We start from the raw sequence: 11,908 nt of genomic DNA, 5'->3' as shown, positions 1-11,908 counted from the left end.
TCACTGCACCACTGCTGATGTCATCTGTGATGTCACCAAGGTGTTGGCCATCAGCATTGCAGCCCACAGACTAGGCATCCCCAGAATCTCATTAATAGTTCCAGAGAGTTCTCTAGCTAAAGATCAGTGCCACATCTGTCGGACAATGTTAACAATCTCATCAAAAGTGATAATTCCACTGGGCTTAATGTGTTTTTGTTGTTCTTGTTGTTGTTTTTGCTTCTTTTTATCTTGTGGTGGTAATTTGAGGGCTTTGATGATCAGGGCTTAATGCCAGAAGCACATTGCTCAAGGGTCTGGGCTGGGGCCACTTAGGCATTGCCCTTGAATGAGTAGGTAACTCTTTCACTCTTTCAGAACCACTTCAGTTCTATAACCTAGTGTGTATGAGGGAGGACACAGAGGCCAGGGGGAAGTCTATGTTACTGCAGTACATGGTCTCTCTCTTTCTCTGTAGGTTCAGGAAAGCTTGTTGAGACCACAACCAAGACCCAGACTATGAGTCACCAATCTGACAACCTCCACAAGCCCTGTGGCCAAATGAAGGACCAGGGCCTCAAAACCCAGAAGTCCCACCCCCCATTGATGGAGCTGATCCTGCGCCTGCGACAGCTCATAGATGACTACTCCAGGCAGCTGAAGATCAGGCACCTGCAGGAGGACCTGGAGCAGGAGAAGCAATGGCACAGTCAGGACACCAGGGAGCAGGAAGCCATCCTCGTCCAATTACTTGGTGAGGTGGCCAACCTGTTACAGGCTGGTGCCACAAGTAGCCTGGAGCTCCAACTGCCTCGCCTTCCCCTGGACTCAAGGGGTGGAGGTGGGCAGCAGGCCCAATTGCCCAGGAAGCCTGACCAGCTGAGTCACCAACTGAGTGATTCGAAAGCTGCAGTTGTCAGCTGTGACCTATCCAACCGTGGGATTGACATCTCCGCCTCATACAAGTCCAGCTTCAAGGACTTTATAGCATACCAAGGAGACAAATACCATGAGGACAAGAACACCTTGGTGAGAATGTGGGTGGTGGGAAGGGCACACTAGAGAGCCCTAGTCACTAGGATTTACTGAGTCCTGTGCCAAGTACTGTGCTCTCTTGCTTACTCTTCCCGGTCTTATGAAGTAGGTGGTATTTTCTCCTTATGGATAAGGGAATGGGCACAAAATAGAGTGACATACCCAAAGAAAGGTGAAGGGCTGAGATTGGATTCCCTTCTTCCCCTCTGGTTTCTTTCCCTAACCCCTGCTCTTACCCTCCAGGAGTCACTGTGGTCATAGGTATAAGTGAGCCAGCCCTCATTGAGCTCAATCTAGAGATAATAGTCATCAGCCATTGGGAAAGAAACAATAATGTTGCTGAGAGCACTGAGGGGATGCCAGCTTTGTCTTAAAGGTGGTGGTGGTGGGATAGGAGGTCCTCTGGGGGGGGGGGGGACAACAACATGTGTGAAGCTTTAGGTGGGAAGGACTTGGAGTGAATGGAAAGGAGGTCCATGTGGATAGAGTAGGGGCAATGAGGGCTGTGACAAGAAGTGTGGACCGGGGTAGGACAGGGGTAGGGTATTATCCTAAGGGTGACAGGGGGTCAATGAAAGGCTTCCAGCAAGGGATGTTCATAACAGCTCTCCAGCCAGAGAGTAGAGGACAGCACGAGTATATCATCTCTCTGCTTCTAGCTGAGTGACATGTGCTCAGTGGCCATGTGCTTTTCTGGGGGCCAAGTGAGTCAGATACCCCCTGGGACTCTGAAGAACTATAGCTCCTCTAATAACTTCAAAATCCAGTACATGGAAGTGGAAATAACAGAGATGGGTATGAGGCTGGGTCTGTGGTGCTTCAGGATCCAGATTCTGGGGCAGGCAGGTAAAGTCTACCCATCACCAAGGGCGTATGGCTAGTAGGCTATTCAATCTTTCTTAGTTTCACTCACTTAAAAGTAGGGGCCATATTAGAACTTTATTCTCAGGAATAGTGAAATGAAAAGCAACTCACGTGGAGCACTTAGTCTGGGGCAGTGATGGCGAACCTTTTGAGCTCGGCGTGCCAGCATTTTGAAAAACCCTAACTTAACTCTGGTGCCGTGTCACATAGAGAAATTTTTTGATATTTGCAACCATAGTAAAACAAAGACTTATATTTTTGATATTTATTTTATATATTTCAATGCCATTTAACAAAGAAAAATCAACCAAAAAAATGAGTTCGTGTGTCACCTCTGACACACGTGTCATAGGTTCACCATCACTGGTACTAGTGTCTGGCACATAATAAGAACCCAATGATTGGTCGCTGGTATGTAATATAACTATTATTTATCTCTGTGGCTCTAAAGGGGGATATAGCAAGCTGTATGATTTGGGGGCTGTGAATTGCCTCACGGGACAGTGAGCTCTCGCCTTTGGAAATCATCCGGGAAGAGCACTTTTTGACATGTTTAAAGGGTTCCTCTAGGCTGGGCAGGAGGACTGATCTCAGATTCCTCCATCTGCAGGGCCTCATCAACCTTGGCCTCAGCGAGAACAAGCTCTGCATTGACCTGCTGACTGAAAGGGTGAGCCAAGCTCTGGGCCTGCTGGGCCCATATGCAGGCCCAGCCCCCCCCCCCCCCCCCCCCCCCCCCCCCGGCGCATGTGGGAGCTACAGGAGTGGGACTTAGGCGACTGGGAAAGGGAGTGGGGAAATGGCTTCTAGAATAGCATGTGTCATCTCCTGGATTTTCTGACTGTTCAGAGGTATTCTTTGGATGGGTATATTTTGGGTAGATTGACAAGGGAGCCTCTGGCCCAAGTGTACGGTTGGGGAGGCTGTTAATTCAGCAGTTCTAAGTAAGTTATCCATTGTGTGATCTGATAAGAAGGTCAGGGTCTCCCTTCATTCAGGAGCATGCAGCATGTGTCCCCATTGTGTCCCCTCTGGGAGGCCCTGTGTTGTAGGGCAAATGCCCACCTGCATCCTAGGAGTAGGATGAAGACTGTGGGGCTTCCCTGGTCTGGCTGTCCTCATGCTTTATTTGTCAACAGTTGAGTCGGAGTGACATGAACTACATTGATGATGACCTTCTGCAATATCCTGATTGGAGTGGACATTCATTGTAAGTAACTTCCAGATCTATGGCCTCCTGGTCCACAGGCACCGTGCAGGGAAGGGCTCAAAGTATCAGATTCTTGGTTGGCTACCTCCGTTTCTTTGGGGAACAACTTCTAGAATATGTCTAGAGTTCCACATTCGGAGGTAGCCTGCTGTAGTATAAATGGCATTGCTGATTAATTCCAAAGGCTTGAGATCCTGGCGAGATTTACCATCTGTAACCCAGGGAACTGATAGCCTCTGTCAGAATCCCTATAGCATATCTGGACTCTGCCCTTTGGAAAAGACTGCAGTCTAGACCTGGGAACCACAAGATCTCTCTGGGTTTCTCCGTAGCCTGAGGGAAGAAGTAGCCCGGTTCCTGACCTACTACTGCAAGGCACCTGAGCAGCTTGATCCCGAAAATGTGAGTCAGTTTCCAGGCCTCACTGCTGTCCTAGTGGAGGGCTGTATTCTTGAGGGACTCTGCATTTTCCAGAGGGTACAGGGAGAACCAGCAGAGCCCCATCAGGGTCAAGACAAAGTAAAAGCCAATGGGTACTAGCCCTTCATACATGGGGATTGACTTGTACTTTCTGTGCATCTTCTTCAGGTGGTTGTTCTAAGTGGCTGCTGTGCTATCTTCTCTGCATTGACCTTGGTGCTATGTAATCCAGGCGGTAAGTCAGTGGGCTCTGCTTTCCCTCAGGGGCCTCAGAGAAGAAAAACATCTTGACTCAGGCCCTTCCCCTAATGTGCTAGGACTCTCCTACACTGGTTAGAACATCTTCCTACTATTTCTGTAGGAGTGAGGGATTTGGATCCCCACTTAATGAGGAAGGAAATCATGGGAGAGTCCTCAAGGAGGTATGCCCTAGGGATGGTGATGGCGGGAGCCAAGCCATTATAATATTAGCTGGGACTTGGGGCTCAACTCCAACACAGAGAGCCCTGGTAAACTGGCTTAAACTGTATAGAATTTCTATCACCTCCTCCTAAAAATAATGTCTAATTAATTTTAGATCAAGTAAGGCTGAGAGATCTGTTCTCAATGTCCCTCTTAACAATGTCCAAGCAAGAGTCTCAGACTTTAATGAGCTTTGGCTGCATGGAAAGTAGTTACCAAGGTGGCCAGTTTCATTCAAGTCAGTAGGTCTTTGGTTAGTTCATCAATAAGGCCAAATGATGGTAGGAGAAGAATGCATGAGGCCACTAGTTGCAGATAACCTGAGTCATGTGGAGAAGCAGCCTCTGGTGTTTGCTGTGGAGCTGACCAGAATTTGTGAGTGCCCAGTGCTCACCCTGCTGGGAGGGCTGGCTTGATTTGTGCCCTGGTTTCTGAGCCATTCAGAACAGGGTTCTTTCCTTGTCTCCTTCTCTAGTGTAGCCACAAGGACTACACTAGAGTTTTGTTCCCCAAATATTGTTTATAAGAATAGCTACCTTTTACAGAGCCTGAGCCCCAAAGCATTAATCCCCAAGTAGGAGGGATTGGCCAAGTAAGCTACCCTGTTGGTAGAGTTGCTGCTGGTCTCGGGGTCAGGTGGTGTGTGGTAGGTTCTGAACGAGAGACCCTGGACTGACAGCCTTATCTCCCTGTGCTTCCAGATGCCTTTCTGATCATCACCCCCTTCTATTCTGGCTTCACGTTTGCTTCCAGCCTATATGTGAATGTTGAGCTGATTCGTGTCCACCTGGACAGTGAGGTCAGACTGGGGCTCTTTCCCTGCTCAGCCCACCTAGGCAATGGAATGTTCTGGAAGGCGATTGAAGGCATAGGGTGGGGTGGGGAGGCTTGCTTTCCTCTCATATAAGTGATGTTGGGTGAGGATAAGGAAATCAGAGCAAAGAGGGCCCGTGGGACTGGAACCCTGGGTATGAAGGCCAAGGATTGTTCACGGTTTATGGGAATGAGGGATCAAAGCTTAGAAGCAGTCAGATGGGCGCTCCTCAGGCAGGGTTTGTGTTCCAGATCACTGAGGCGGACACCCAGCCATTCCAGCTGACTGTGGACAAGTTGGAGAAAGCCCTGCTGGAGGCTAGGCTTAAGGTAAGGAGAGGACCATGGGTCAGGGTGGGCACTGCTGCCCTGACGGGGGATCAGTGCTGAGACTCTGCTACAACTTCCTCAACAAGAGCGTGCGGGCTCTTTCTTCAGAAGAAGCAGTGTCCCAGGGGCATGTCCCTCTGGGAGCCCTGAGCCTTCTTAGTGGCAGTCCCCAGTGCTGCTTCCTGCTCTGCCCTGGGGGCAGTAAGATAGGTGCTTCAAGATCAAACCTAGACCTTGGTTATGTGACCTATATTGGGTGTCCTGACTGACATTGGCTGAACATGAAGTAGATGTAAAGTATTTGTGTTCATTGGGTTATGTTTGGTTCTTTCAGGGGAAAAAGGTCAAAGGTCTTGTTCTCATCAACCCCAATAATCCTCTGGGAGACATCTACTCTCGGGACTCACTGATGGAATACCTGGAATTTGCCAAGAGGTAGGAGTTTACCCCTTGAAATTAAACAAATTGCCATCGGTCATGGACACGAAGTCAGAACCAGAAATAACTTCCCCTAACTATGCTTACTGCTTATTGTACTCTGCAAAGTGGTATACAACTAACTGAAATGGGAATGAAGGAAAATGTAGCCACATGCTATAGCTTCCACCATTCTCTTTTCCTCAATTTCTTTCTAGTGTTTGTCCATGTGCAGACACCTATGTAACAATCACTTCTTGTAGCATGAGCACTTTCCCAGAATCCACTTCCAAACTACTTGGCCTGAGGTGCCATGAAAGAGAGACTGTCAAATGATGTGGGATAAAAATGAAGAAATCTCCTATTCCTAAGAACATTTCATATCTGACATGTCTGGAGTCCAGAAACATCCCTGTTAGTGAGGGTAGATAGTCTTCTATTCTCTAGAAGCGATGCACTTGTCCAAGCCTCATATAAGCCAGAGCAATCAATAGCAGAGCATGGGGACAAGAAGAAGAACATTGCAAGTCCTGGGCTAGATACCGTAGAATTTGACAGAATTGGGTTTAAATTCCAGCTCCAAAAGCTGCTAATAGAGGGTTATTAACTTTGTCTCATCTGTGAAATGGAGAGAACAGTACTGTCTCAGAGGGCCAATGGGAGAATAAACACGATATACATCTAAGACTTAACCCACTTAATACCCTGAAGTGGTCTCTGCTTGAGGATTGAAAGGTTCAGTAAGATTTTATCATGTGTGTCTTTTGGGTTCTATGCCTTCAAGTACTCCCTGGCCGTGTATAAGGTCCTTTCTGGTGTACCAGCCCCTCTGCCTTACCATGATTTTTGGTGGATGGGGTTGCTGGGGCAATAGGAGGATCTGATCTGTATTCAGAATTGACCATAAAAGAAAGTGAGTTAAGAGAGAGAACCTTGATGTTTACACTTTTCTGCCTAACTTGCAGGTACAACCTACATGTGATTATTGATGAGATATACATGGGGACTGTGTTTGATGAATCCATCCCATTCCACAGTGTTCTGAGCTTGGAAAGGTGAGTTGGTCTCAGCTGGAGTGGGAATGAGAATCATAAACTGCTTTGCTGGATCAGTTTATGTGCCTTTAATTTAATTGGCTAAGTGCTTGGAACTCAAATAAGTACCAACTGGGATATGAAAATTAGCAAGGCCTCATCCATCCTCTCAAGTGTCTTCTCTTCTAAATGCCATTTTGTACATGAGGAAACCTGAGGGCAAGGTGGAAAGTGCACTATCAAAAGTTAAGATGGCCCTGGCCAGTGTAGCTCAGTTGGTTGGGTGTCCTCCTAAAAGATTGCTGGTTCACTTCCTGGTCAGGGCACATGCCCGGGCTGAAGGCTGGATCCCCAGTAAGGGGTGCGCAGGAGGCAGCTGATTGATGCTCTGTTCTCACATTGATGTTTCTCTTTCTCTCTCTCCTTTCCTCTCTCTCTCTCCTTTCCTCTCTCTCTCTCTCTAAAAATCACTAAAACATCTATTTTAAAAAGTCAAGATGAAGTCCTGCTGAAGTTCCATGTAGGGACCTCTTGATAAGTTCCTAGGGGAAATGTAGACATGGGGCAGAACTTTCTTAAGAACAGTGTTTGGCCCTAGGATAGGGTTCTAACAGCCAAAGCAAGGAAATAGCATTCCCGGAGGAAGTACAAGTATTAACATAGGCGGAGCAGTAGGAAGTGAGCACATTTTAGAAATGGTGGGTGTACCTCATGTGTGAAGAACCGACTGACAGGAGGTGGCTTGGGACCAGCAGGAGACAGGCCCAGACGCCAGGCTGAGGGTCCTGATTTTATTCAATAGGCCCGTGAAAGCTGTCTCATCTTGTTCCCCCAAAATACCTTGTATTCATTTCTTGGCTTAACTGGGGCAATTGTGTTTTGAAATTTTACCCTGTAGGCCCTTCTATTGAGGAAGGACCTCAAGCCCATTTCCTCCTTTTCACACAAAGACCCTGTCTTTATCCTTCAAACATTTCTCCATAACCTTGATTGTACTGTCTCCTCTCCAGTTTGCCTGACCCCAACAGGACCCATGTGATCTGGGGCACCAGTAAGGTGAGTCCCAGTTGCCTGTCCTTGAGTTGGAAGGGAAGAGGAACCAAGAGTAGAAGGCAGACCAACCAGGTTTCCCTCTCTTCCTCTAGGAATTTGGGATCTCTGGCTTCCGTTTTGGCACTCTGTACACCCACAACAAGGAGGTGGTCTCTGCTGTTGGCGCTTTTGGCTTCCTCCATAGCATCTCTGGCATCACCCAGCACAAGCTGTGTCGGCTGCTCCAGGACAGAGGTACTGAGCTCCATCCAGGCATCTCGGTGCTCAGGACCACGGGGGATTCCTGGGTCTGCTTGGGCCTCTGACATACCTTCAGTCCCCTGACATCCTGTTCGTTGTCTCAGGTGTCATGGTGGAGGACAGGAAGTTTGAAGGAAGGCAGGATGCAGCTCAGAGGGGGCACTAAGGTGTAGACAGAAGCGGGAGGCGCTGGTCTAAAAGCCAGGATGGGCTTTAATTTCTGGCTGTCTGGCAGCTCGTGCTCTGCCTGGACAATCATATGCAGACTTCAGGGGGAAGTTCAGAAATCCGTCTTTATGTCAAGGTCTCTTTCCCCTTTCCAATATTCTGCTTGCTCAGGCAAAGATTACAAAGAAATAAGTGTCCTGACTCCTCAAGTCTGACCTAACTTCACCTGCCAAGGTGGCCAAGGAGGCGCTGCCATTTGGGCAAATTGCTGTGGCTACATCTATGGCCCTTGGGTTCTTCTGCCCCTTGGATCTGAGGTGAATGCTGGCGTCAGGGAGAACTTCCCCCTTTAGTGCCATGGCCCAAACATAGAGAAGGGCCCCTTTCTTTAATTCCCTGTACTAGAACAGATCCAGTCTAGCAGATTTAAATTAAAAGCTGGGATATAATTAAATAAATGAAACTAACCAAATAATCTGGTTGAGAAAACAACTTAACTTTCCTCTTTGGTGAGTAAAAGGAGAAATCCAATTACCTGTTTCCCTACATGGTACCAGGCCCTTTGATATTTGGCAGAAACCAGGTTCCCAGCCCCGTGAACATGGCTATCAATTTGGGAATTACATGGGAGCTTAAATGCCAATGTGTGGACTCAACCCCAAAGTTCTGACTTAGGTGATCTGGGGATATGACCTGGCCACGAGGATTTTCACAAGCTCCCCTGGTGGTTCTATGTGCTGCCAATGCTGAGAACAACTGGGCTAAGATCATCGCCAAATATATCAAAGTCCACTGTGTGAGGCTGTAAGGCAGGAGGTATGGGGAGCTGTGAGTTCCTGCTTCTTGCTCATTGGACAACAGCAGCATCAACCCATTACAGGGGGATATCTTGATTCTTAGTGTCAGAGCTGTAAACTTAAACAGAACACTCCTACAGGTTTACTGAGAAGCCTAGTGTCTCCTCCAGAGCTGTAGGTAGGTAGGAGGTGAGTTTTGAATATGGATTCCATCAGCTCAAATATAGTACAGAGTCAGTCTTGGACAGAAATAGCTGCCAGGAAGTCCAGGTAGGGAGCATATGGCAAAGAATTCTTGGCAGTTCTTTGCCATAAGACCTGTGACAGCATTCTCCCCTATCACCATCCAGAGTGGATTGACAACGTGTACCTGCCCACTAATCGCTCCCGGATGCAGGAAGCTCACAGGTACATCACTGACAGGTTGAAGACATTGAAGATCCCTTTTCTCAATCGTGGCTCTGGCCTCTATATCTGGGTCAACTTGAAAGAGGTGAGCTCTGGAAATGAGGACAGGTGTCCTTGGGCAGACCTGCCTGATAGGTCTTGGGCTCAGCTCTGTCACTCTGCCTTCCCTAGTACCTGGACCCATGCACATTTGAGGAAGAGCAGCTCCTTTATCACCGCTTCCTGGACAACAAGCTCCTATTGGCCCCTGGCAAGGCCTACATGTGTAAGGAGCCTGGCTGGTTCCGCCTCACCTTTACGGATAAGCCCCTCCGCCTGAAAGTCGGTGAGTGGTGCTGACTTCCACTCCTGGTGTCTTCCACTCCTGTAGTCCAATAGCTGAGTAGCTATAGCTACAGCTTACCTATACCATAGATGGTTTGCACTTTCATATTTTGATTAAGTTCCTTTGCAAACAGGGATTACATGACCTGCCATTGAGCAGGGCACTAATCAGAAGTGGTCCTCTTCCCTGTGGGGCCTGAGTTAGTAGGTGAGATAGACAGGCAGATGATCATGGATGTCCCTGGATGTTATTCTCTGGAGTCAGATTCTCCTTTGAAGGTTATGAGAACATGACATTCATTTAACAATGATGTGTTGCATTCCACCACATGTTGGACACTGTTCTACCTGCTGGGAATCGAGCAGTGAAGAAAGAGTGTTTATGTTATAAAAATAAATTTTGAGTGACTGAGAAGAACTGACCAAGTGAAGGACACTAAAGGCAATAGAAACCGTGATGAGTCCAAGTCTATTGCCAGGTTATAGGATTTTATATGCGACACGAAGGTGTCTGGCAAGCTGATGCTGTGACAATGAAGCTGAAAAAAAAAACAAAAAACCATTAGGGATGTGGTGGGTAGACTTGGAAATGCATCCCAAAGAAGAGCAGGCTGAAGTTCAACATCCCTGAATGAGAGGCTCCGTGATGGTCTACCATTACCTGCGAACCTACTAAATCTTTCTTTCTCTCTGTCTCCATTTGGATCCTCCAGCCATGAAGCGGTTCTCGCAGGCACTATTGGAGCAGAAGCAGTATTGGGTAGAGAAGCAAATGAAGTGCGTACTGGGGAAATAAGTGGTACCCCCCCCCCGCCCCCTAACCAGAAGCTCCAGCCAATCACATGCTTAGAATGTCCCTGACATCAGCCTCTGGTATAGTATTGACTTGCTGCTGTGACAGAGCAAACAGTGGGGCTCCAGGGATGAGCTCATCTGACGCCATCATCGTCCTCCTTCCACTGAGCACCTGTCATTTCTGGGAGCTTCGATATCTTTAATCTTTGTTAGTGGTTTTGTGGTGTGAAATGATTTTAGGAGATTTTGGTGGGAAAGTCTATGGGAATAAAGAGAGCTTTGGGTGGGTTTTGTTTTGTATCCTATATCTAATAAATTCTATATTCTTCTAAAGTCCATATTATGTCTTTAATATCCAGTGTGTCCCAATTCAGACTACCTATATTGCAAGTGCTCAATAGCCACATGTGGCTAGCAACTTCCGTGTTGGGCAGTGCGTCTGTCTGGGATGGAGGAGAAAGGGAAAAGCTCGAGTTGTATACGAGAGGTTGACTCCCTTTCTTCTTGTCCCACTGCCCAAGGAGTTGGCCTTTCCTTGACATTGTGTGTGTGATGCCCTGGGAGTCACTAATCCAGCACCTGCTCAGGGTGGGATGGTCTAGAAATGGCCACATTTTCCAAAGTGTGAGGTTGAATCAAACCTCCAGGATGACAGTGGCCTGAGTCCCTCCAGAAGGTAGAGCCAAGACCAGGGTGACACCCAATTCCAGAACTTCTTCTTTCACCCCAGGGAGGAGCTGGGTAACACGGACTCCCATCACTGCCTCTGCGAATGCCCCCTCCAGTGTTTTTTTTTTTTAGGTGTCAGTGTTGAATAAAGAGCACTCGACTAAAAGTCAGACATTTTTTTCTCAGCTAGCTCTGTGACCTTGGCTGAGTCACCTCACTTTTTTAACCTCAGCTTCCTCATCAGCAAAACAGGCATGAGAATACTGTCCCCGTGAGCCTCTCTCACAGCTTCTTTGATGAGGAGACCAACCCTTGGCTTTAGTGGGGATTGTAATACTGGCCGTGTGGGCATTTGGGAGGATTCAGTGTGAGACTGTGTGGAAAGGACTTGGGCAGAGAATAAGAAAACCACTGTTAGCGTGCCACCCCCACCCACGCCCACTCCTGTCTGGAGGCTCCTGGGCCCTGTCTGTTCCTGAAGAGCCAGGTGTCTGCCTGTCCCCCCCTCCCCCGCCCCCATGTGTCTGTGGGGGTTCCTGCCCCTTGTTTACTTGTCCTTGCAGCTTCCTTCTCTGTGGCCTTAGGGACTCTGAGGACTGGGCAGGGGCCATCTTGGGAGATGCCTGCTTTTCCTGAGAGTTAAGATGTTGGAGAGAAACCAAGGCAGCATCAGGCAGGGGCTCCATGGGTTAGCACCTCGGCTTTCTCACTGCCAGTTCAGGTCCTCGGACATGCAGACATTGAAATGTCTCACACCTGGGCCCACCAGGCTCCTCCTTCTAGGTCAGTGGCTCTCAACCTTGGCTGCACATTAGAATCATCTGGGAGGGAGTCTTTTTAAAATCCTGATTTCTGGGCCTCATCCTCTGGAAATTCTGTTTCTTTGTTAT

The 11,908-nt window shown here is 48.1% G+C and overlaps 1 protein-coding gene across 1 annotated transcript; it reads left to right on the top strand.

Annotated features, from left to right (window-relative positions):
• The first annotated feature begins 463 nt into the window (after window positions 1-463).
• On the top strand, window positions 464-10,682 carry LOC118664011 (probable inactive 1-aminocyclopropane-1-carboxylate synthase-like protein 2). The gene is made up of 14 exons (XM_036323918.1): window positions 464-1,008; window positions 2,489-2,548; window positions 3,018-3,088; window positions 3,421-3,490; window positions 3,677-3,743; window positions 4,672-4,769; window positions 5,036-5,113; window positions 5,448-5,548; window positions 6,496-6,585; window positions 7,575-7,620; window positions 7,710-7,851; window positions 9,173-9,315; window positions 9,402-9,555; window positions 10,268-10,682. The coding sequence occupies exons 1-14, from the start codon at window positions 499-501 to the stop codon at window positions 10,348-10,350; spliced, it is 1,713 nt and encodes a 570-aa protein (XP_036179811.1). The 5' UTR covers window positions 464-498; the 3' UTR covers window positions 10,351-10,682.
• The last annotated feature ends 1,226 nt before the right edge of the window (window positions 10,683-11,908 follow it).

This window comes from Myotis myotis, unplaced genomic scaffold (genome assembly GCF_014108235.1).
Source record: "Myotis myotis isolate mMyoMyo1 unplaced genomic scaffold, mMyoMyo1.p scaffold_m19_p_10, whole genome shotgun sequence".
Classification (NCBI taxonomy): Eukaryota; Metazoa; Chordata; class Mammalia; order Chiroptera; family Vespertilionidae; genus Myotis; species Myotis myotis.
Note: the sequence above shows the minus strand (reverse complement) of the source record. Positions and strands in the feature narration are given on the sequence as shown.